The 27,064-nt window shown below is 41.6% G+C and overlaps 1 protein-coding gene across 6 annotated transcripts in view; it reads right to left on the reverse strand.

Annotated features, from left to right (window-relative positions):
• Positions 1–25,534, reverse strand: part of STK39 (serine/threonine kinase 39) — a 149,073-nt gene extending 123,539 nt beyond the window's left edge. For 4 of the 6 annotated variants that reach the window (XR_014024539.1, XM_081313057.1, XM_081313056.1 and 1 more), the window contains exon 1: positions 25,283–25,534. Coding sequence is in view for 3 of the 6 variants with exons in the window: in XM_081313057.1 (XP_081169183.1) it covers positions 25,283–25,427 (145 nt within the window). In the remaining 3 variants the exon portion in view is untranslated. Of the gene's footprint in view, positions 1–15,016; positions 15,113–15,986; positions 16,304–25,282 lie in introns of those variants that run through there. The other 2 variants (XM_081313059.1, XM_081313060.1) reach the window with 2 other exon arrangements.
• Between the last annotated feature and the right edge of the window lie 1,530 nt (positions 25,535–27,064).

Below are 27,064 nucleotides of genomic sequence, written 5' to 3' on the forward strand. Positions count from 1 at the left end.
CTACCGCCTCCTTCAAGGCGGAAGGGAAGATACCCTCCTTCAAGGACGCAGTTATTACTGCCTGGAACCAGCCTCGTGTCTCCTCCGGGGCCGCAAAAACCAGCCAGGAGGGGCACGGGTCCAATAAACAGGTGGTGGAGCTCAGCCTCCCCATAATCCTGTCCACATTATCAGGGGAAACAGGATCAAACTCAGTCCAGATAACATGCTCAAGACCGTCCGATTCCTCCACATCAGACTCTGCCCAGTCCGAGTCCAAACCGGTCCGTATCTGAGCGATTTTGTCCGTCAGATGATGACTAAACTCCTCGGCCCGACCCTGTACATGCATTGGCCAGCCAATACTGCCCCAAATCATTAAATAACTAAAATTCAAAAAAGTATAGGCAAAAATCTCTTACTTTACTGAAGTACCCCTTAATCATAAGTGGCAGAGAGGGTATCAGTAGCAAAGCAAGTGCCTTCCCCAATCAGAATGGCACTATTTAGTCTTTTAAGACAAAACTGCCTGACACCAAAATACCACTGGCCCTTATAGCTCAATGGGACTTATTCTGACTGCCAAGTTTCATCTAATTTATTTTCAACTACCAACAGAACCATTTTTCCGCTATAGTATTTACCCGGTTGCTTTCAGGTGATTAAGTCGGAAATCATTGAATAATTAGTATGAACCTATGATTCCAAAACTTGTGGAAACAAGTACTGAAGCTATAAAAGCAAACAATGCATATAATAAGACATATTTGAGAGAGAAAGATCGGATTTCTGGAGAGAAGATGTACATAGTTCCATCAAGACGTGGAAATTCCGTAGACCATGTCTAATTGGAAAATAAAAATTCTGACTATGCTGTGAATGCAATAGTATGCATTAGTATGAATACAATACTTCAGTGCAAGATGTCCTTCATAACGTTGAGTGTTTCAATAACTGGCAGACTCGGTAAATGGAAGCTTTCGGTTAAAAAAAAATAACTTTCCCACAATAGTTTCTATAAGCAGTAGGAAGCACCATGGAGATACAGGAGCACCCACAAGCAAGCAAACTGCTGATCCAAAATACAGCCTGACACCCTATCTATAACTGCTTCTAGTTCCTTTTCTTATTGCCACCTTTCGCTAAACTGCAGTGGGAAGGGCCAACTTTTATTTATCTGCTTCTGATTGTATCACTAGCATCCCAGAGGTCCTGTGAAAATCAGCCCACTATATCATTAACTGCCTCATTCTGCTGAGTCATTGCCTTCCTCTACTTCAACAAAATAAAGCCATTTCTATCTCATACAATGAGATGCCTTTAATCAGAGATATCAACTTATCTGAGTCCAAATTGCCAGGCTCCGTCAAGCTAAAAAAAAGCAGCCAAAGCTATTCACAACCCAAATATAATTAATGTGGTGGCCCAAGGGTGTGGTTTTTCTTTACATGGACACACCCCAAAAAGCAGAAAAACAGACTGGAATCACCAAGACAAATCCCTTTAATTTTTAATTCTTTAAATTTTCTATTGCTGATTATATATACTGATTGATCAGTGGTGTGCATCTGACCAATAAATCATCTGATCAACCTCACCTGGCATCCACCTGTTTGTTCCTGAATTATCTTTCATTCTTACTTAATTCCTCTATCTTGTTTGGTCCAACTCCATTACATAATAAATACATATTGTAACAACAATACTGTCTAGCTTGCCCCTTTAACGAGAATGCTATATAGTGAAAACTCAGTGAAAGCTTTTGGGAGATAAAGAGCTGGTAATTGGGATAAACAGAGTCATTTTCTCCAGAAATCAATGTCGATAATCTATTGGTAGTAGTGACAGAGACACCAGTTTAGTATGTGTTGGTTACATTTGTACGAGCACATTGAAATTACAATAGTGCATAAGATATTGATGAACATCTAGCTTACCTTCCCAGTTGGACACCTCCAAATGTATAAATTTCAAATCCTATATTCCCCAGCAATATCCATTTTTAAGAAATTATGAAAAGAATCTGCCTTGCAGAGTCACTTTGCAGACTGAGATGGGTGGCATATACATTTAATAAACAAATCAATTAATGTATTCAAAAGTATGGATTATTCTCCTTTCAGATCCAAAACTGGCTCTCACTTCTTTCAGCAATTCAGAAATTGACCCTTAAAATAATTGGTATAAATTTTGATACAGGAGCATATTTGCAGCTCAGGATTGAACTGCGGAATCCCTGGTTCTCTCTGAGCTTGGATGTTTGTTTGCAGGTGTTTTATTACCAAACTAGGTAACTTCATCAATGCTCATCAGTGTAAGGTTTCTAAACTAAGTCTTAATATTTTAAAATTTTGCACTGCTTTTTTTAAAAAACAAACAAACATTTGTTAAAGGCAATATACAAGTATCACAAATATATATTGTAGAGACTGTAAACTTAACATGTCAAAAGTTAATTATTACCAAGTTTCTTTCATTTAAAAAAACGTAAGTTTGTGAATGATTTAAACAAGAAACAAAAGTTACTGTAATTTAAAAACCGGGTCTAAAGGTTTTTTTAAGGATTAACTGAACTTTATACATCCTTAACTGAATGTTAAGGATGTATGATTATCTATTAAGTATGAAATATTCTTCCTGCTTAAGCTTGAGGATATGGAACATTCCTTTTTCTGTAGAAGTGAAAGCTATTGTCCATTCACTATTTAATCATGGATTACATCAACGAATATTTTCCTGTTGCTTAATAATTGTTAAGTCTTTGCTCCAACAGGAAGTATACACATGAAATGGAAGCGGAATATTTGCTCCAAGGAAATATTGCAACATGCTATTTCGGGCCTGGTTTGTTGCCTAACAAGGCCACTGCCTGGGTGAGCAAAATATTTACATTTTAGTTTTCAGAGCCATTTGGAACCTGCTGTGTAAGCCATCTCTTTGGATGTTCTATCTTGATGTCCTGAAATAAGACTGAGCTTAAACTCACTTTCAGGGATATCAGATGAGATAAAAATGTAACATTAAAAAAAACCAACTCTGAAATCTCTTCATCTCTTGCATATGCCTAGTGATATAATTCTAACTATGCAAAGCCATAATGTGGTTTATTAACCACAGATTATGGATTACTATTGATTTACATTTAACTGTGGTTTATCTGATAAGCCATAAATTCAATAAAACAAGTGTAATTTATCTAATACAAGAACTGTGGTGTATTTATTCATTCAATACCCAACTGTTAACATGACATGTGTTATCAAATCAAAATGTACTAAAACAAATAAGCCAAGGGTCTTCAAACTTGGCCCTTTTAAGACTTGTGGACTTCAACTCCCAGAATTCCTCAGCTGCCTGGCTTAGGAAATCTGGGAGTTGAAGTCCACAAGTCATAAAAGGGCCAAGTTTGAAGACCCCTGAAATAAGCAGTCAGGATAAGGAAGCATTTACCTTCTTCTCAGCTCTTGTTTTGAACCATCACTTTTAGTTATGTGCCAAGTTAGCCAAGAATTTTGAACACTCAAGACACTTTCCTGCATTATGTAGTAGTATTTGTGAAAAGAAAAAAAGTCACATCACCCCCATTCCCATTTTCACACTCGGAGACATTTTATCCTAAAATAACCAACACTAATCTAAATGGAGCCTCCCCCCACCTTCAAGGGATGAGTCATGAGGATTGGATCATCTGAAAAAGAGCGACTCATCCAGGCAGGCCTAGGTATTCTTGACTCATCCCAGAAGGCAAAGCAACTGCCTTAACAATTGCAGGCTTCTCTCTGGTTCATTGTTCCACAAAGAAATTTGATGACCGGCAAGTGACTCAGGATAGTCAGCAGTGCTGCAGCTGAAGCATTAAGCTTTCCTTGTTTGTATAGAATGGAACTGTTTATCTTGGGTTTCCTAAACTTGGATAGCAACTTCTGGCAACTCAATTACCAGAACAAAGCTTTCGGCTACTGTATTCCCCTTAACCCTCATTCGCCTTTTCAAACTTCCCTATTCAAAATATATAACAACACACACAGACACACAGAGAGAGAGAGAGAACCTGTTAAAATTAAAAACTGGAAAGCATTCCAATAGAGATGAATTACACAGCCTGCAATATTTGGGAATATATTTTATTTTGGAGCAATTTACAGAGTATATTGTATTCTGAGTTGGCAGAGGTCACATTTAACAAAGAACACAGCCTCCTCTAAACAGGTTTATTATCTTTTATTCAGTTGCATCATAATTCAATAATTAGTCTCATGCATCAAGCAAAGCCAGTGTTTACTGATTATACCAACACTAAGTTCAGGCACGACCCCAAGCGAAGCCTTAACAATCTGATTCAGGCGTACCACAATGTTTAAAATCGTATATTTGGTGAAACTGCCCTAGACTATATATTTAACAGCTAATATAGCCTACCACTCATTTGAGCTTTTAGGTCTACATCATTTTTATATCCAAAATATTTTATGTTGTACAGAAAGCCAGCTCTAACGTTCAGTGACAATTTGAGGGTGCAGATGTTTTTTACTTTAATTTACATAGCCTGTATGGATAATGAAAGTTAAAGTCAAAAGTATCTAGAGAATATTAGATTACCCATCCCAGGATGACAGAGAATGAGGTGGCTGGATGGAGTCACTGAAGCAGTAGGTGTGAGCTTAAATAGACTCCAGAAGATGGTAGAGGACAGGAAGGCCTGGAGGAACGTTGTCCATGGGATCGCGATGGGTTGGACACGACTTCGCAGCTAACAACAACAATCCCAGGCCCAGCCACAATTTCATTGCTGGTACTTCAAAACTTTGAAGTTGTTGTTATACATTAGGGTTTCAGAGAACTCTACTGTTTTTGCTACTGCAAAACCTAGGATTCTTTTCCAAATTAGGATCTCTGTTGTCATCATGCTACCCTACCTCATGGGGTTTTTCCACTTTGGAGTTAGTTTCTTTTTTAAAAAAAAAATTCATTACCAGGAAGAACAATAGTAGTATTCTAAAACCTGATGTGCAGATAACCTGATACATTTTGGACAATATGCCACAGGGATTTGTTAGGGGTTTTTTTGTGTTGACTCCTAAAAACTATCTAGACTAGTCCCTGAAGTTTTCTTAGCAAGGTTTTTTGGACGTGGTTTGCCCTGAACTCCTTCCCAGGGCTGAGAGAGATTGGTCAAAGTCAACCAGCTTGCTTCAGGCCTTAAGTGGCACTAGAACTCAGGGCCTCCCAATCTCAGCCTGGACCCTTAACCATTACATCAAACTGGGTCTCCCTCTACAGGAGGGGTGTCAAACTGCTGGCCCGTGGGCCGGATGTGTCATGCTGAAACCGTGCCCACCCCATTCCCGGCAATGGAAAAAAAGTCACGATACGTCGTGACATGTCACATGACATTGCAAGTTTGACACCCCTGCTCTATAGCAGAGCTTTTCAATCAGTGGTATGCGTACCACCTGTGGTACTTTGCCATGTGGCAGGTGGTACGTGACTGTTCTAGAGAAATGTAGTGGGGGAGGGAAGAGACCCAAGCCTGAGGGAGAGGCAGCTGCAGCTACAGGACTGTCTGGGCTGGCAGAAGCCCCAGGCGCCAGCAGGGCTCCAGCTGATTGCTCCAGTTGATTGGCACTTCGGGAGGTGAACTGAAGAAAAGTGGGGGAGGAGAGGAGAGGAGAGGATATAAAAGGAGGTGGTTTGGGTGGGAAAGGGGAAAAAAAGACAACAGGGAAAGAGGAGGAGGAAGTCAGGCAGGGAGAAGACAGGGACAGGGAAGAAGCAGCAGCAGCTGTTGCTGAAAGAAAAGGTCCCCTGGTTTGTTTTCTCCAGCCAGGAGTATGCAATCAGCGCTGAAGCCGGCAGACGAGCATGTCAGAAAGGAGGTGGGTTTATTCAATTCTGGATCAGCTGGAAGCTTGATTGGGTTACCATAAGGATTCTTGTACAGTTTTTACAGCGTTTTGTAATGCAGAGGCTCCGCTTGTGTGCTTTGGTTATTGGAATATTTTAGTCTGTATTTTAGGCTAGCAATGAGTTCAAAGTGTTGACTTTCATAGGTTTTATCCCTTTAAACAAATGTAATTAGTTTTACCCCCTTACCTTGAGTCTGTCTATGGATTTTAGAAAGTTTTCTTTGAAGGTAAACAGGCTTAATTAAAGGCTAAAGCTTTTCACAATTGCCAGAGCCTTTCAGTCTTAGATACAACATTGTGACACCTGACACGCCTGAGGCAGATTAAAGAGGGGAAAAAACAGAGTTTATGTGCCTCTTTACTTTCTGAGCCTTTCTTGCTTTGCACTTGATTCCTGTGTCTTTAAGGGTATAGGGAAGGAATGGGGGGGGGCGGAGAAGGTACGTTCTTACTACACTCAGAAGGGAGAGAGGAAGAAGGGCCAACCAGCTAGCTCAGGGGTCTACAACCTTAGCAACTTTAAGACCTGTGGACTTCAACTCCCAGAATTCCTCAACCAGCCATGATGGCTGAGGAATTCTGGAAGTTGAAACCCACAAGTCTTAGAAGTGCCAAGTTTGAAAACCCCTGAGCTAGCTGGTAGTGGTACATATTAATAAACATGGATAAATTCATCATACATTTCTCAGTGCAAAAGGAAAGTGATTCAGCAAAGGAACAGCCACTGAAGAAATGAAAACTGGAACTTTTTTCCTTTTTTCCCTAGTTTGTAATATTTTATTAGATTATAGAATAAAACACAACAATACAAAAGCAAACAGTAGGACACAGTGGGGAGGAAAAAGGGGGAAAAAGTGAAGGGGAGAAGGGAAAAAGAACAGACTTCCTCTGTTACAGTAGAAGGAAGCATTAACATTGAACCTCAACTTTTTTCTTTTCCATATTATAAACTAGCCATTTTTATAACAACAAGTGAATCTAATCAGTAAAACCCAAAATTCCCCCCCCCCTTTTTTTAGTCATCAAGTTTTTGACACCTTGCTAAGCACTGGTTGTAATCAAATATTGTCATGTCCTAAAAGTGGTATAATCTGTGAAAAGGTTGAAAAGCCCTGCTCTACAGTAATAGGTACAAATTAAATACCTATTTGAAACCAGTATATAGAGTGCAAATGAAATACAAATAATCCTTGACTTACAACACAATTGAGCCCAAAATTTCTGCTAAGTGAGACATTTGTTAAGTGAATTTTGCCCCATTTTACGACCTTTCTTGCCACAGTTGTTAAGTGAATCACCGCAGACAGTTAAGTTAGTAATAAGATTGTTAAGGGAATCTAGCTCCCCTCATTGACTTTGTCAGAAGGTCGCAAAAGGTGATTGCATGACACCGACACTGCAACCATCATAAATATGAATCAGTTGCCAAACATCTGGCTTTTGTTCATGTGATTGTTGGGATGTGGTTGTAAGTTTGAAAAACAGTCACAAGTCACTTTTTTCAGTGCCGTTGTAACTTTGACTAAATGAACTGTTGTTAAGTGAGGATTACCTGTACTGTATAAACAAAACAGGCTTAGCAAATATTAAATAGCATAAATACTAGCTATACTTATACTTCATTATCACTCCTTTTTAGAAGCATTAACAGCCTGATTTAGTCTTACTCAAATGCAGTGAAACCTATCTGGTCTAAAAATAAAGGAGTTTTATTGTTTCTACTTCAAAATACTGAAATACATATTATATATATATATATATATATATATATATATATATATATATATATATATATATACACACATACACACACACATATACACATATATACACACACACACACATATATATACTGTATATATATATATATATATATATATATATATATATATATATATATATATATATATATATATATATATATATATATATATATATATATATAAAAGATGTAACTCTTCCTACCATTCAGAGAATACCAACTGCCTCTACTTAATCAACCTTCCAGGCTGACTGCCAGTAGAAATTTCTCTATTTTTTTGCTGGCATTATTTGTGGAATTTAAAAACACAATGCAACAAAGGACTACCTTTTGAATTTAGAACTTTTCCTTTTCCTTGGTTCCCTGCAGTCAATAATTGAAAAACAAAAAGCTTCTGCCCTAATTAATAGGTATGTCTGAAATCCCAGTTGACAGGAGGGGAGTACAGCTGGGGAAAAGAAAACTACTCCCTTATTTGCCAAAGGAGAAACAATGTTAATCTTCTTCAGAAAATACTGAATCTTATAGCACATTAAAGATTAACAAGTTTATTATCAAAAACCTAAAATGGAATAAATATATTAGTCTTTAAGGGACTTTTTCAGAAAGAGAGACATGCTGAAAAAGCACAAATAATCCTTAAAAACTTTAACCTGGCTAATAAATCACTTCAATCCAGAAGCCCAGGCCAAAACTGTTTGACATAAATTATACATGTTGTGAGAACTGAATTTTGCAGCAAAGCAACATTAGATTTGTTCCATAGTGCAATAGAATCCAAAAGAAAACATAAAGGGCGCTTCTTTAGCTCAGAAGTAGTTTTCAGTAAGAAAAAGGATTTTCCCCGAATATGATGGAATAAACAAACATTACTGAGTTTCACTTCCAAAACATAATCTACAAAACTAGTTCATGACAGACTGTCAAACTTCCAGGCAGGCCTGAGACACAATACGCCATTTTAGATATTCTATCCATAAACTGAACTTGTTTAAACTTGCATCTTGTCCAAATATGAACATTTTCTTTTTTAATACTGCATTGTCCTATTTTGTTTTGTTTTGATTTGTTATAGGTATTTTCTAGAAGTTGGCCCAAGCGGTATTGTAGGTTCCCATCACCAGAACAACAACAACAACAACAAACTAACAGGAGATGGGGGTAATTATCAACCCAACAGCAATGCAATTTCTGATGTACCAGCATCTGAGTCAGCACTGAATGCTATCCTTTGTAACCATCAACGGGACAGTTGAAGACTGCAAGGTCAAAATAAGAGAGTATAGTATTACTCAAGGAGCCAATTCACCCCTTATATGTTGATCTGAAATCAGCTTATGTCTGGAAAAGTACAGAGTCACCTTTCCTATGATCTTATTAAATACAAGTTAGATTGTGGTTTTCAGAAATAACTTCAAAGGCCCCATTTTTTTTAGTAACAAATTAAAAGTCTAAAACTGCTTCTAGTTAAAGGAAAAGCAAAGCTTACTTTCAAAAACTGAAGAGTACCAAGCAATTGAAATCACGGTTATTTAACTATTTTTTGCCAACAGTTTGCAGACTATAGCAGAGCGGGCCTAAAACAATGGAAAAGTCTGTACGATGTCAGTTAAAGGGCAATGCCGGTGTAAGGCGATTCTACTTTTCTCTCAATGAATTTGGGGGAAGAGATGGAGGGGGGGGGAAGCAGAAGTAGTAGCAGTAACACCCGCAGGAGTGCTTACAAATTCACATATAGTACAGAAAAACTGCACAATCAAAGCCTTGTTTGGAAGTGACTTCCAACAGGATACTTCAAGTTGTACATATTGTTTAAAGTACCATATCTACCCCAAACCTAACCTGTCTGCTCCATCATCATATTCTCAGATTTCCTCATTTTAAAGGTAAATGATTTGTGCAAAAAATAACTCTTCCTCTCAGATAAATAATGTATTTACATATGCCGAGAAGTGGATACAAACTACAATCTTCTAGAGCACAGTAGAAATCATTTACTATTGTACTTTGTAGCCTGGGTTTTGGTTTTTTTTTTTTAAAAAAAAAGCTACATTGAAGGTCAGATATTTTAACAAACACAAAAAGTGAATTCAAATGCTGCTACAAATTCTAGAAAATAATTCTTAGAAATGAAAATGCTCACGAAAACAGAGAAGAAGGAAAGTCATATACTAAAGTTTTCCAGTACAAAACTAAAAAGCCTTAAACATGCTATTCACCTTGTCCTTTTTGTACCAGAAAAAAGCGGGGAAGAGAAACAGCCTGCAGAGAAAGAAAATCCTGTTAAAAATATTCAAGTTTCTAAAGCTGTTCTTCAACATTGTACTCTGTAATTATTTTACATCATTTCTATGAGTTGTTTTGAGGGCCTATGTATAGGATCAAACAATTTGATGTAAGGTAATATATCTTCTTTCACCCTTATTCCCCATCTTTATGCTAACCTATAAAACAAGGCCTCAAAGTCAATGTTTCAGTCTAGATCGGGGTAGGCAACCTTGGCTCTTTTATGACTTGTGGACTTCATCTCCCAAAATTCCTGAGCCAGCATGGCTCAGCATGGAAACCTCTCCTTTTCCCCTCAGCATGGCTGGCTCAGGAATTCTGGGAGTTGAAGTCCACGAGTCATAAAAGAGCCAAGGTTGCCTACCCCTGGTCTAGATCAAATTACCTTCTGAAACACCCCAATATAGAGAAGTACCTCCTGCCCCATTTCTACAAAGCAGAGAAACTATACTGCTCAGCATGACAAATACGGCTTCTCATTTTACATGGGCAAACATTACTTTTCTCAAAGTGAGGAACATAGTTAAGAGGACCCACCTTGAGACTTCAAAGTCTTTCAATGCTATAATCAAAGCACAGTGTGTTGCTTCTGCAGCACAAAATGCCTTGTCAGCCCTTTGGGGTACAGCAAATCAGGAAACCAACTCCACAAAAAGTTTAGAACATTGTGCTTTACCTCACCTTCTCCTTATAACCCAATTTTTCCTGAGTCACCTCTGAATACTACAGTATCTTGTTTTCCCAGGACTTAAGGTATGCTGTTTCAACTCTGTTGGCTTATATAAATGTTCTTGCTTATTACCCTCAAGGTCATCTCCATGATTCTCTTGCATTACAGTTTGGCCTACCTGCAATGTCCAATTACCTAGTATTAAGCCCCAGAAATGCAGCAGGACAACAGGTGGTATTTGATATCCTGTTCACCTGGAGCAGGTGACCTGAAAGTTAAAAAAAGCTGTTCTGCTGTCACAGAGAGACAAACTGCTCAGTTTTAAGATTGATGGCTGCTATAAAACTCTGCAGAGTGGAGGGCTCTTTAAGATGGCCCAATCTAGGCAGGTGGTAAATCCCAACAGTTTCTCAAATGCATTTGGGGAGTTTCCTGAATGCTCCAGGTGGCTGACACTACTGCTTTTAAGTGCTCTCTTCCAATGTGCAGAACTGTGTCAGCAGCTTGGATAATCAGTAATGGAGCGAACCAAGAGATGACAGGACAACACAACACGTGGAGGAATTATCAGGACAAATTGTTTCCTACACACAGAAGGCCCAGTTTTAAGGCCCAGTTGCAGTCCTACTTGATGACAATAAGGGTTTACTTCTCTACCTCCACTGCATCTAAAAACAGGCCAACAATGCTCTTCTTAGCTGTGCAGCACCTCCTCCGTGAAGTTGTTCAACTTGTACATCTCAAGGGTGTGGACAAGGATCATCTCTTTGATTGACACTTGTCACTCTTACTGATTAAATCAGCTAGGCCAAGGCTAATCCCATGATTATGGGAAGTGATTAGTGTCTCCTTAAATGAGGAATGTGTTCCCATTTGTTTAACGGAAGCAGTTATGCAACTTTATTGAAAAAGATCTCCTTAAACCAAAAAGATCTCCAATTCCGAGATAAAGTAATTGAGGAGGAGTTGGCTTCACAGCTCCAGATGCAGTTGGGTGAAATGAATTATGCTGCCCTTTCTCAGCTGGAGTTTTCCCTAAGATATGACCCTGACCACTGCTTTGGTCTCCCTGGTGATGACTAGCTTCAGAAATTAGATGAGAGAAGGAAGCCCTGCCAGTTTTCCCAAATGTCTCAGTGGTTTCCAGTACTATTGATTGTAGTACTGGATTTGGAGGCCATCTGGTAGGGTTGGGTCTCAGGAGTACTGTTTTGTTGTGGTTTTGTTTTCATGACTTCGGTTGGGATACAGCAAACAGGTGGTGTTGAGGATTAGGTGTTTGACCCCTAAATCAGAGTCCTATGGTGTCTCATAGTACAGGGATCCCCAACCTGTGGGCCACGGCCTCCTGGCCATTGGGCTGCATGACTGGCCAGTGCATGCATGTATGTGTACACACTCACCCCCACCCACTCTAACGTTGCCACGAGTTATGTGGGTGCTTGCAACCCCACATGCATGAGCACTTGTGGCCTTGTTTGTGGCGCACGGGCACTGTTTGCATGTGCACATGCACACATAAAGGTGCCTGCCCCTCCCTTTCCTTCCGGGACACCAACCCAGAAATTTTGGGGATGTCAGAATAGACCATCCTGTCCTCTATGCCAGCGGTCCCCAACCTTTGCGGTTTGGCAGCCTGTCCGGAGGGGGAGAGAGGAACTGGGCCACATGAGTAGCGGGCCAGTGCATATGTGCAGCCTTTCACGAGTTGGGGGGATGACGCACATGCATGCCCACCAGCCAGCCATTCACACAAGTTGAGCTGCGCACGCAGGTTCCAGCCAGCCACTTGGGTGGCCTGGTAGTGTGCCGTGACCCAGGGGTTGGTGACCTCTGCCCTATGCTGTTCAACATCTACACGAAACTGCTAAGAGGGATCATTTGGAGTTTTGGAAGGAGGCATCATCAATACAGACATCAAATATGCTGATGATACCTTACAGTTTTATCCTGACCCATCTAATTCCAGTAAAGCAATAGCTCTTAGACTTACATACCGCATCACAGTGATTTACAGCCCCTCTCTAAGAGGTTTACAGAGTCAGCATATTGCCTCCAACAATCTGGCTCCTCATTTTACCGACCTAGGAAGAGTGGAAGGCTGAGTCAACCTTGAGCAGGTGAGAATCAAACTGCCAAACTGCGGGCAGCCAGCAGAAATAGCTTGCAGTACTGCATTCTAACCACTGCGCCACCATGGCTCTTCACTATAGACTTCTGAATAGTGTTTAAACTCAATGGTGGGCTGGGTGAGGAAGAATAAGGTGGGATTATATCCAGACAAGATGGAGATACAGATAGTAAGGAGAAAGTCAAGCTCTGGGCCTGAAGTGAAGTTGGTTTTAGACAGGACAGCATTCCCCAGACACAGCAAGTTCAGAGTTTGGGAATATCCAAGTCCCAGCTATCACTAGATTTTCCAGTGAAGGCTGTGGTAAAGAGCACATTTACACAACCAAGGCTAATGTGCCAACTAGGACCCTTCCTCTGACAGCTAGACTTAGCAATGATTATCCTTACCTTCTTCTCTTGGCTGCTGCTACATGCTTCGCTTGGTGCCTCCTAACTGCAGGTAGCACAAAATGGAGCAACTAGACTGCTGACCGGTACAAACATGGCCATTGTGAGGATGATATGAGAACTGAATTAAAAAAAATATGCACTAATTGCCGATAACTTAGCAGGCACAATTTAAGGTATTGTGGTTCACCTTTAAACCCCTAAAACATTTAGAACTTAATTATCTGAAGGACTTCATTTCCTCCTATGAACACATCCAGTTACTTAGATCAGCAAAAAAGAGCAGTGGTGGTGCAGTGGTTAGAGTGCAGTACTGCAGGCTAACTCACTACTCACTCCAAGAATTTGATTCCCACCAGGCTCAAGGTAGACTCAGGCTTCCATCCTTCCGAGGTCAGTAAAATGAGGACCCAGATTGTCAGGGGCAATTTGCTGACTCTGTAAACCACTCAGAGAGGGCTGTAAAGCACTGTGAAGCAGTATATAAGTCTAAATGCTATTGCTAAAAATGGCCCTTTTGATCCTCCTGGCTGCCAGAAATTTAGCCCTCTAATGCACGAGGAAGACCTTCTCCTGTGCCTTCAAATTCTGTAATACTTTCTCCCAAGAAGTGACTTGGGTCCTCACACTCCCCAGTTTTAGAGAAATGGTGAAATTTCTGTTCCGCTAACCTGTTGGTTGTCGGTTGAACTGAATCCTGTTTTAACAACTATTTTAAATTAAGTCTCAATTTTGACAGTCTTCTTTAGATCACTAATATCTTTAATTTCTACACACCATCTTGATCCTGGATAGAAAGTGGCAGGCTATATGATTAATATATAAAATAAATATAAATAAATACTACACGAAAGATAAATTTTTAATGATCTGATAACGGTACGACAACCTTAAACTTCCAAATACGGTTTGTTAAAAAGGTAAAGGTAAAGGTTCCCCCGCACATGCATGCTAGTCGTTTCCGATTCTAGGGGCCGGTGCTCATCTCCGTTTCAAAGCCGAAGAGCCAGCGCTTGTCCGAGGACGTCTCCGTGGTCATGTGGCCGGCACGACTAGATGCCAAAGGCGCACGGAACGCTGTTACCTTCCCACCGTAGTGGTCACTATTTTTCTACTTGCATTTTTTACGTGCTTTCGAACTGCTAGGTTGGCAGAAGCTGGGACGAGTAACAGGCGCTCACTCTGCTACTCAGGAATTCTGGGAGTTGAAGTCCATGAGTCATAAAAGAGCCGAGGTTGCCTACCCCTGCCCTAGTTAATTACAGGAGGATACAACTGTTGATGAAATTCTGTTAAAACAAACTCCACTGAAATAAAGGGAGAACATTGTAAGGTAACAGGAGCAATCTTGGATAACTTTCATTGATTTCAATAAAGCATGTAAAGGTGGTGATAAATGACCATTTCCCATTTTGTCACCTTCAAGAGCAAAACCCAAAACTTCAGACTGGAAGGCAGTAACTCAGTGAAAATCCTCTTTTGCTATTCTCATGCATGTCTTGTTTACATATTTCATTAGAGCCTATGTGCCTATCAACACTAGTTCAAAGACTGTCTCAAAAAATGTATGCCCTCGATGCATAGTTACCCAAGAAGTTATTCCCTCATCTCCAGAAAAGACCTTCTGTGTAAACTTCCTTTCTAACGTTAAAGACATATCTCCACAAACTTCCTAAGTATGTATCTTATCAGAAGGTCCCTAAAGCATCTGCCCACCGAGTATTAAGATGCACATTATCTCATTAGACTAATTACATATTAGCATTAATCGTAAGACAGAAATCAAGCCATGTTAATTCTACATACTGGGACACCAACTAGTCAAGTCAGGGCAAATATTCAAAGAATGAAAGAGGGGAATTTAACCCCACAGGTGCCGTATCAATCTCTTACCTTGTTTCTTAATAAATGACCATGAAGGCTTTCAAGTGGGTTCTTCTAGATCTAGAACAAGTTGGGTGCCTATAAACAGGAAAGTGCTTTCATGAGGGAAGGAAAGCAATAGTGTGGAAATGTATTGATTCGGCCACCCCCTCTCCTGATATTTGAAGCGTCAAAGTGCTGAATTGCTTGCTATTAATTCCAGTAAGAGGGTTATGTTATCATTCTGCAGCAGGAGTGGCTGGTGATAGGATTCTATTTATATACTGTATATAGAGAAAAGCAGAATGTTCTTACCAACTGAGGATGCATTTTCCCCTTACACAGAATTTTACGTTGGATCCTATACTAAACAAATGAAGGCAGGTACACGTGTCTCGGGATAATGTTGCAGGATCCAATCTGGGTCAGTCACTGGGATCAGAGGTTTAGTGTTCCAGGCTTTCGGATTCATGCTGGAGCCCCCATCCTCAGGGATCTTCTCTCTAACAGAAGATATGCTTTGGGCTATTCCATGCAGAGAATTTATGTGGCACCTGGTTGTGTTTGGCTTTTTAGAGCCAACGACTTAATAGTCTGCTATCAACACCCCAACCAACAAATAAAAAGCCACATACAACCAGACACCACATAAATGCTATACATCAACTAGCCCAAAGCATACCTTCCGTTAAAAAGATTCCCAGAGGAGGGGTTCCAGCATGAATCCGAAAGCTCAGAAGACTAAACCTCTGGTCCCGGTGACCGGCCCAGATTGGATCCTATACTAAACTCTTTAGACTAGAAAGCCCTATATGATTTTACTACACGGTATCTTAGGGATCATCTTCTCTAAGTGGAATCTTCCTAGTCCATGTGAATGTACAGGGAGAAAATGATTAAGGCTTCACCCCTATAAGAAATCAGGACATGGATTCAAAAGCCAGGAGTTGGGTGACCATATACCTTATCTGAATGAATACGTACGTACGTACATACCTACGTACATACATACATACATACAAGACAATTCTTCTCTGCAATGGCTTCTATACCACTATGGAAATCCTTGCATTCAGAGGCTGCTTGGCCCATCTATTGATCTTCCACAAAGCTCCACTGTCTCCTAGACTGTTGTTTGACAATGGGCAGTCTCTTTTCCTAGCTCTTTGATAGTACTGCTTTACTGTTTGGCAACCGACTACCATTTTCCTCTTGTTTGGGCTGGGTTCTATTTTTGAGTTGTTTACATTCTAATCCTATGTTGTGAACTGCCCAGAATTCTGGAAGCTGGGCAATATCTATAAATAAATCACACAGAACTTCAAGCCAGCAGAGTCAATGGATATCATAGTTAAGAATTCTGGAATCTGCAGTGTCACGCATCTGGAGTACACTACATTGAACAAAGCTGCTTTAACTATTGGTATTCCATTCAAATCTTATTAATCAATTCACACAGTCTCAAGGTTACCTAATATTACCATGCCATGCTGCTGTTTCTCTGCTGTATCTCTTAGAATGATATCCGAATAGTTACGTAAGATTCTATGGTTAAAACAAAAGAGGGCTTACCATGATATATAAATCCAGCCAGAGATATTTGCTTACAATGACAGTGAATGTTGGAAATCTTTCTCACCTAGAGTTTTATATGTTAAAACAGAGATTTCCAAGAACTCAATGTCTAATAGATTTTTTCCTCTAAATCTTTCTGCCTGCTGCTCTCACACACATACAAATATAAAATAAACAAATGTGCAAGATACCTTTAGGTAGGAAGCACAAAGTCCCAACCAAAGCATGGCAGACAGAGAATAGAAGAAATGTTTGTTCCATCTGCTAATTTTAGGAATCTTGGTTAAGACAGGGAAACAGTGTTTGCCCTACAGCAGAAGAGACTGCCCACAGATAGGCTACTGTCTCTCCGGAACGCTGCATGCATTTTCAAGTGTAGATTGACAGCACAAAAGCTCACAAAGTCCACAGTGAGCCAAAAAGGCCCTCCTTATTCAACTCACACCCCAACCTTTCCTTAGGCAGACTCCATTGTGACCCAGCACCATCTATCATGCTACAATGATACAGACTACTGACAAGGTTGTGTCAGGATGAGAACATCACACAACTTTTTCACAACACCTCCCTCCCCCCAAGTGCTATATAAATATTTGGCATTATTATGCTTCCTTATTATTCAACAAGAGAGCTTTGCCCAGGCTTGGAAGCAGAGTACACAAAAGAAGGGTGTTCCCCTTCTTCTTGTCAGAGATAGGCTACTGTCTCTCCAAAGCCAGTGCAATCTGGCTCCCATTACCTTTGACAATTTAATTAGTGAGGGTACCATTTGCCAGCTACTGATGCAGGCATCAGGAAGAGGAAGCCTAGCCACATTATCCAATTGCTGCAATCTCAACCCTTCACTCTGACAACAAGCAAAGCAAGAAGCAAAATCCAGGCTTTAAAAAAAAGAAAGAGTTTAAAGCATTAACTGTTCTGCAAGTGGGCATTTCAGATTGTTACGTTCAAAGCCGACATTAGATACCTTTGATTCATATGATGCATGTCTATCACATGAACTCCAAATGATTTCCCCCCACCCCTGGAATCTGTTGATTGCATGCAATGACACAATACGGTAATACAAACGGCTTATCCAATCCTTATGTTTAATGTTTTTTTTTTCATATACAGGTAGTCCTCAACGTACGACCACAATTGAGTCCAAAATTTCTGTTGCTAAGCGAGACAAACGTTAAGTGAGTTTTGCCCCATTTTATGACCTTTCTTGCCACATTTGTTCAGTAGAATTACTGCAGTGGTTAAGTTAGTAACAGGGTTGTTATAAGTGAATCTGGCTTCCTCATTGACCTTGCTTGTGAGGAGGTCACAAAAGGGAAGATTGCATGACCCCAGGACACTGCAACCGTCATAAATATGAGTCAGTTGCCAGGCATCTGAATTTTTATCATGTGACCATGGGGATGCTGCTACGGTCGTGTGAAAAACAGTCATAAATCACTCTGTTCAGTGCTGTTATAACCTCGAACGGTCACTAAACGAACTGTTGTAAGTCAAGGACGACCTGTACTTCATCCAAACTCTTTCGGTAAGCTGGAGGAGAGAGACAATCACAAAGCAAAAAGCTTGCCCCCACCTAAACAAAAGGGAAAAAGAAAGAAATTTCAACAATATTTAACTTGCACTATTAAGCAAGATAAGGACGAAAGGTCAACAAGAGGAATTTCATTGTCCCTGGCTCTTTTCACATCCTAGCCTGACAAGCTTTACAGAATCAAAGAATCAGCGATAGAGGCAGTGGTGGGATTCAGACAGTTCGCACCAGTTCGGCAGAACCAGTAGCTATTTTTTTGTTGCCCAGGCCCAGAACGGACTTCCGGAAGCGGCATCCACACAGAGAACTGGTTATTCACATATTTGAATCCCACCACTAGATAGAGGGCATCTAATCCAATCCCCTGCTCAATGAAAAATCTATTACTGCAATTTTGACAGGGACCAACCAGCCTCCATTTGAAGACCTCTAGAACAGAGGAACTCACTAAGATTATATAGCAGCCTGGTCCACCAGCTGACATAAAGTCAGAAAATTTGTTCTGATGTATCGACTGAACTTTCTTCTTTGTAGTTTTGACCCATGGTTGCTGATTGTGCCCTTTGGGGCCACAGAGAATAAAGTAAGTCCATCTCCTCTTCTGCATGATGACCCGGCAAATATTTGGAGACTATATATCCGTACTCAACTATATTTTCAATAGGCTAACCATATAATGACTGCTGACAGGGTTTTTTTATTATTATTTTTAGATTCATTCGGGAGGAATAGAGAATCAGGATCAGAACAAAATACGCCCAATCCAAATTTAGAAAAAGGAGTCAACAGCTATTGTACAACTTCAATTAATCTTCACGTTCCTGTGGAGGTGCAACAGTGAATTAACAGGAAAAGATTATGAAATGCAGAGTCTCCTTTTTTTACCCGGTGAGGAGGGGAACACCTTGAAAAGCTATACCAGATTCAAATAGCATAACTTCCAAGTTAAAAGTATAAAATATATTTGATTCAATACATACATCCAAAATGTCTGGTTTCTGTCATAAAAGAGATTTATATAAATTCAAGGCACCTTCATGCAGTTTATTTGGGAGTCAGGGGCACTCAAGTAACGAAGGGGTCATTAATGGTTCTCTACCTGTCCATTCCCCTGCCAGCCCAATATTCCACTGTGGCCTTTTCAGCAGCCAATTTTTTTCTCTACGCTGGGGGAAAAGTAGCCAACTTGCAATTGCTACACTTCTAGCTCTCTGCCCCTCAGTGGCTTAAGTTTCCAAAACAAGAACAGGAGCGCCATACTATAGATTTACAAACAGATATGCAACGCTGAAATCGGAAAACATTTTGCAAGGATTTGCAAAACTTAATTTAATTTCAACTTAATTTCCTAAGGCATTTTGTGGAACCTCAGATATTAAAAAGCAGTGACTTTTATGGGCAGTGCCAGCCCGTTGCAAATGTCCACGCGACAAGCGAACCATTTAAATTATGGTAACAATATGCAGTGTCCAGCTTCGATTATTTCACCCATTGAGCCAAACCATTCCATGGACCGTTTGGTTTTGGCTTAGTGCAGAATTTGAATCCAATCTGGTGATTTATTTAACAAGTTATATGTCAACACTGCTAACATCAGATGTTTTTGCATTAACAGATGGAAATGTAGCCACCGTTTACCTTTTGCTTTTAGAGTTAGATGATGCTGGGAGGGGGTATGTGAACCAGAGTCCCTCTAGACATAACAACACTGGACCCAGTGTGAGAAACAAGGTTATTGTAACCAGAGCTGGTAAGAAATTGGCGGGCTGGAGCACTGGCGAGGAAGCCCGTGCTTCAAGCTAATTGGGGAATGTGATTTATGACTGTTAATTGGAGGAGGGAATTGTGCTTTGATACTATGTGTTCAGCGGAGGGGAATTCAGTTTTTGGCTTCGATTATGCAATGCCGATGTTATGCTGCTCAAAATAAAGATACTTTAAAGCAGGCATGTCAAACTCACGTCACCTGATGTTGCGCGACATATCGGGACATTTTCCCCATTGCTGACAATGGGGTGGGCGCGGTTTTGGCGTGATGCATCCAGCCCTTGGGCCGGCAGTTTGACATGCCTGCTTTAAGGTAAACAATCCCTCGAAGAGTTTCATTTGTCGGGACCATGACATTGTAATTGCATAAATTAGGATTTGCAACTAATAAATTTAAGTCAAAACTAAACAAATCACCTCATGAGTTAACAAAAATGTGTGAATCCAATTAGCTACATTCCGTTTCTGGGATATTTTTCAGTACTTTCTGTATTTCATGGTTAATAGAAAGAGGTTGTTATAATATGGTTTGTTTTAGCAAAAACTGCAGCTACCATAGTAAACCATGGCTTAATGCAGTATATGTTCATCTGAACAACAGTAAAACAATCCAAGATAATTACATGAACTCAAACTCTTTCCACCCTATGTTTATGAGATTAGTATTGATCTTGTCCTTGTCCTTAAAATTCCCATCAATTGTAAAGCAGGAATGATCATCAATGCACCCACCTGGAAAATTCAGAACATTGTTGTATAATTTCTTAAACTAAGTGCAATCTGGGACGTATACCTTTGTCACCCCCAAATGTGCAAACACAAAGTTAAGAAAATCAGATCAAAGACCTAGTAGATAGCCAGTAATCATAGGACAAACACTTCCTAACAGGTTCAACTATCTTCATGGCAATGAACTGTTTTGGGGCTTTGCATCTGATCTGGATGTGTGCTCCCTTGCAAAAAGTGCCCCCAATCTGTGGTAAGAAGACACTCTGGGTAGTCTGTGAGTCAGCCACCAGAAAGGTGGCAGCAACTATATCACAAATTGCTCTAGGGCAGGGCTTTTCAACTTTTCACAGATTGCACCACTTTTAGGACATGACAATATTTGAGTACCAGCCGTGCTTAGCAAGGTGTCAAAAACTTGACCAAAAAAGGGGGGGGGATTTTGGGCTTTACTGGTTAGATTCATTTGTTATAGAAATGGCTAGTTTATAATATTATGGAAAAGTAAAAAGCTGAGGTTCAATGTTAATGCTTCCTTCCTATTGCAACAGTGGAACTCAGAAGTCAATGCCTTTTCTTTTTCCCTTCTCCCCCTCACTTTCCCCTTTTTCTCTCACCCTTTGCTCGCAACCCCCCCACCCTTTGCTAGCAAAAGCCTCTCGCTTGCTCATTCACACACACGTTGTTCGCAAAAGCTTCTCTCGCTCCATTCACGCACGTTGCTTGCAAAAGCTTCTCTTGCTCCAGACACGTTGCTTGCAAACTTCTCCCTTGCTCATTCACGCACAAGTTGCTCACAAAAGCTTCTCCCTTGCTTATTCACACACGTTGCTCGCAAAGCTTCTCCCTTGATGATTCACACATTGCTTACAAAAGCTTCTCCTGCTTATTCACACACGCTTCTTCCTTGTTCTCATTCACACACACGTTGCTCACCAAAGCCCCATGCTCACTCTTTCACTCACAAAGGCCGCTCTCTCTCTCTCACCACTTCGCTAACAAAAGCCTCTTCTCTCTCTCTCCATGTTTTTTTCCCTCTCCCGCCAAAACCTGCTCCTTTTATAGCTTCTCCTCTCTCCGCCTCCTCTTCCTCCTTTTCTCTTCCGGGTGTGCCAGAAGCTCCAATCAGCATGCAGCCACATGCACAGATCCCGGGGCTTCTGCCGAACCCTGCAGCTCCAGCTGGTCTCCTCCAGGTCTGTGTGGCACCGCTTTAGCTGGTTCCTTCCCCTGCTACACTTGGCTATAGGTCGCGTACCACCTGCCAGGTGCTCAAGTATCACCGGTGGTACACGTAGCACCGGTTGAAAAGCCCTGTTCTAGAGAACTGCATGCAGTTTACCCAGCCCTGCTTCAAATAGAAACTAAAGGTGAACCTAATTTGAAAGTGTATAGAGATCAGCGGGTAAAGGTGGCTTTTCTTTGTAAGAAACTAGGGGGAAAAATGTCAGACTCTCAGGGTCAAACGTTATCAAGCCTTCACGCTTAGCACCTTATTTTGAAATAAGCGAGTTAAACTCATGGTTCTTACTCCCAAATATACATTTGTACTGGTTGTCCTGCATTATTCTATCATTTTCTTAATACATGTCAGATACTGACCACTTAATATTATTACAGCTCCCTAGTTGAGAACACACTGGGGAGTACAAAAAACCTATGGACAGTAGGCCGTTTCAAATTATGCTCAATTGTTCAAACAATTTCTTTTGCTACAGACATGTCAAATACTATAGCAATGAATATGCATATTTCTTCAGTAGATCTAAGTCAGAAAAATTGGATCTACTGTCTATCAGTCTGAATTTAAATTTACACCTCAATTTATGCAATTAATTTAGATTATTTAGATTGACATCTACCGATGAATAGAATTCTCTGGTATGAACATAGTATATATTAAGGATTTAGGAAGGGTCAATGCAAATAGTGCTATTTCAATATATAGGTTTATTATGAAGTAATACATTAGGGCCAGATTTGGGCTACAAAAATCTGCAGCAGCTTTGTTTGACCCAGATAAAGAGCATGTCTGAATTTGTGGTAATTAAATCTGTTAGATCTAAGCAAGTACTTCAGTAGGGATAGGAAACTTCAATAGGATCAACTTGTAAACAAAAATACAAAAGACTGAACTGTAAGATAAAAGGTCACTCAATATATTTAGGTAATTGAGAGCCAGTATGGTATAGTGGTAAAGATGCTGACGTAAAAAACAGAAGACTGTGAATTCTAGAACTCCCTTCATCATGGAAGCCAGCTGTATGACTTTGGGCCAGTCACTCTGTCTCAAACCAACCCTCCTCACGGGGTTTTTGTTGTGGGGAAATAGCAAGCAGGGGAAATAGATGTTCCCCCACCTTGAGTTACAGATTAGAAGGGTTAGATAAAAATCTAATAACACCAAATGTGTAACTAGCAGGAAGCTATTTTAGCTTCGGTCTGTTTCTTCACAAAGGCTTACAAATTCTAATCAATGTCAAATAATGGAAGGCAGACCTTCATTTGCTTGTCTTTCTAGAAAAGTATTTTTGAAAATCTAAATATTCAGCACAAGGTACAATTTACCTAAATAGCCCCGCAACACAGACATACATCTTGTATCCTCTTACAGAAGTTTCATTTTTTCCAAACAAAAATTGTACAAACCACAGATATTTACCTATCAAAATGTGAAATCTGGTTGGTTACTATGACTTTATCATCCCTGTAATGTTCTTTCTTGATGACTGATCTTACCATTCTTATTAATGTTTGAGAGCATCTAATAAATGGAATAATGCAATCTACAGATCCAAAAGTAAGCCATTCAGATTACTGAAGCTGAGTAATTTCAGTGAGCCACAAAGAATGCGACCTCATTCTTTAAGGAAGTAGATGAACAAGCCATTCTTCCTTTATTTTCTTCAGCTGTGGACAATTCACAAGCATGCCTGAAGAATGTCAAACTCCAGAGTTGGAAGCTTGCTAGAGACTTCTGCCAGATCAGAAAACAGGATAATTTACATATCTTAAAGAGCACCTTTCAGATTATTTTGTACCATCATAAAACAAAGAAGGCCTATGAATGATAAGACAGTAGAGGGGGAAAAATTGATTAAAAGGAGGGGGAGATTTCTACTTAACCATTTTTAGGTAGGCCGAACATAGAAGAGCTGCATCTTCCCCATGGGGAGCAGACACAGAATGTCTGGATCTTTTCAAACATTCGGGTCAGAGCAGGAGATGGAAGGACAGTTCCCCCTTTTTAAAAAAAATTCTTTTCCAGTGTTTCAGCAGTTGGTGATCAGTGTTAGAACTGCAAGATGAACTGGAGTCCAGAGTATCCAATGATAGCTGAAGAGTACAACTTGCAAAATAATAAAATTCCTGGATTGTTAGCTTTTTTCCCCCTTTTTCTTTCCCTGCTGATTTCTGGCCTCCTTATCCATAACTTAAGTAGGAAAACCAACTAAAGGCCAACAGAGCATCCAAGTCATTCCCCTCCCACAGCTGGGCTCTTTTTCTCTCAGAAACAGAGGAGAAGCAAGAAACAAATTGCAGCACCTCGGACTAATAATACTGCTTCTCTGTCTAAAAACTATCATAGTATCTCTATGTTAACCCTAGCAGAGGAATGATTGGGCACAATTAAAAACTATATAAGCTCAGAATGGCAACCGGGATGCGTTGCCAGACACATTTTTTATATAAAAAAAGCCTGTCTAAAAAATAAAACACCGATATAAAATTAAACCAAAGGGGGGGGGGGGTTAGGCTAGAAATTTTTTTAAAAAAAAAAGATTCGGAGAAAGGCAACCCTAGAGCCCTCATCCCTTGATTGCACCAAGCAGCGAGATAAATTCGGATAATTCTTACAAGTCCATCTAAAACGGCAAATGTGGTGGGGGTTTTTTGGGAGACCGCACATCGGGCGGGACTCTGCAGCTGGATAAAACAGATATTAATAGGAAGGAAGAAGAAGAAGAAGAAGAAGGGGGGGAAGGAAAAAGAAAAAGAAGAGTGGGAGAGGTCAGCGATTAAGATACGTTTCGCCATCGGGGCGTAATCACAGCAGCCAAAGAGGAGGGGTGTGTGTGTGTGTGTGTGTGTGTGTGCGGGGGTGGGGTGGGGGGAAGTTAGGACCTTCCCCTCTTCGAGAAAGCCCCAAAGAAGTGCCATGGCAACTTCGAGGCGATCTACCTCAGGACAGCGAAGAGGCAAAACAGGGCTGGCGAGAAACCCCAAGGGAGAAAAGCCAGGAGCCAGGGAGGAGGCGGGAGGGGGGGGGAAGGAGGAGGAGGAGGAGGAGGAGAAGCTCGGGTGCTTCCCCCGGGCGTCGCTGCCTCCCCCCCCCACCTCCCCCCCCACTCCCCCCTCCAGACACACAGGCGAATTGCCGGCCCCGAGCCTTCTAGAACGCCCCCGCCCCTCCTCCCCGAACAGATGGAACGTCGCGAGCCAGGCCGGGCGCCAGGCGAGCAGAAAGTCCCAAGTTTCCAGCTGCAGTCAATTGCTGCAGTGTGGCGGGCGCATCCGCCACACCGCAATGTGGAGCCACCGGGGCTTCCAAGTTCACACGAAAACGCCGGTAGGCCCCAAAGCCGGCTGACGAAGCATTTAACTCCCTCTTTCCCCCTTCAGTCAGTCAGTCAGCCCTCCCTCCCCTCCGCCAGCGACAGCAGCCGCCTCCCTTCTAAAGTGCCACTGACCGATCACCTCCTGCAGTTCGTAGGCGTCCCGGCAAATGGGCCAGCCGGCGGCTTGAGGTGCGGGAGGCTGAGGAGTCGGGGGCGGTGCAGCCGGCGCCGGCTGGGGCTGCTGGACGTGAACGGGCGAGTCGTTCTGCTCCGCCATGATGCTGCTGCTGCCGCCGCCGGAGCTCACAAACGGCGACCTTCTTCAAACTTCCAGCCGGCGGCACCTTTAACCCTCATCTGCAGTTCGCTGGCTGGCTCGCTCGTCCCCTCCCTCCCTCTCTCCCATCCTTCCTGCCAGCCAGCCAGCCAGCCACACGGCGAGGGAGGGAGCGCGCCGAAGGGGCGGAGGCTGGGCGAGGAGAAGCCGCACGCCGGGGAGGCAGAAGTTGCCAAGCGGAATGAGAATGAGCAGCCGATCGGCTCTGAGGATCCGAAAGGCTGATTACAGAGCGAATCAAGCTAAGGAGAGCGCTCGGAGAGAGAGAGAGAGGGCGGCCAACGGTCGCTCCGCGAGCCGACGGACGGCGGCAGAGAAAAAGATTGAACGGATCTGCCAGATCCTCTGCGAGATAGCTCGCGGAAGGAAAGTCTGGTGAATTCAGTAGGATTTTACTCCGAAGTGAGCGGTAACTCTTGATTTTGGAGTCCGCCCCCTGGAACATTTTGCGCGGTTTACTTCCGAGTCAACACTTGATAAGACGGATCTGATAGAGAGGCATGGGGGGGGGACTGTATACCTTCTTGGAGAAGGAAGGCAAAAGGCGCTCCAAAAGTTAAACGAACCTTTTCCTGCCGTAGGAATAATAATATGCAATAAAGTAAAGGTAAAGGTTTCCTCCCCCCCCTGCACATGCATGCTAGTCGTTTCCAACTCTAGGGGCCGGTGCTCATCTCCGTTTCAAAGCCGAAGAGCCAGCGCTTGTCCGAGGACGTCTCTGTGGTCATGTGGCCGGCATGACTAGACGCCAAAGGCTCACGGAACACTGTTACCTTCCCACCGTAGTGGTCCCTATTTTTCTACTTGCATTTTTACGTGCTTTCGAACTGCTAGGTTGGCAGAAGCTAGAACGACTAACAGGCGCTCACTCTGCTACGCGGCACTCGGGATTCGACCCGCCAAACTGCCGACCTTCTGATCGACAAGCTCAGTGTCCTAACCCACTGAGCCACTGTGTCTACAGTATGGCTAACTTTATTTTAGACTCGGTAGCTGGAGCTACAGCGCCGAGGGGTATTTCCCATCTTTCTTAAAGGAGGCAGCCAAAGCTGGCTTGCAAAACTCCAGACCGTCGCTAGAGGGCAGAGAGGAGAAATGTATTTCTGCTACCGGTAGTATTGAGCCGTTGTTCCAAGTTTTGTAGCCCATTTCTGTTAACTGGAACCTAGTCTGGCAGCGATGTTTGCAGCATTTGTGATGTAATTTGACATTGAGAAAGGAGCAGCGAATGGCCCTACTTCAAGCATTAAAGTTTTCAGCTTATCCAAGAAGCGTCTGCCAGACGGAGTTCTTTTATGACTAGCTTTCTTTAACTCGTGATAAAAAGTACATTGTGGGCAAGAAATGTTGTGGAAGCCTTTTTTATAACAGCAAAATCTTGCTCACAAAGTGGCGGAGCAAAAATCTTGTTTTACTCTGAGATTCTTTTTTTTTTAAATTCCATTTATATCCCACCCTTCTCCGAAGACTCAAGGCAGCTTACAAGCTTAGCAGTAGCCTTCATTCTATGTATATGCCTGCTTATTTGCCCCCAACAATCTGGGTCCTCATTTTACCTACCTCGGAAGGATGGAAGG

Source organism: Vipera berus, assembly GCF_964194415.1.
Source record: "Vipera berus genome assembly, chromosome: 1".
NCBI classification, from domain to species: domain Eukaryota; kingdom Metazoa; phylum Chordata; class Lepidosauria; order Squamata; family Viperidae; genus Vipera; species Vipera berus.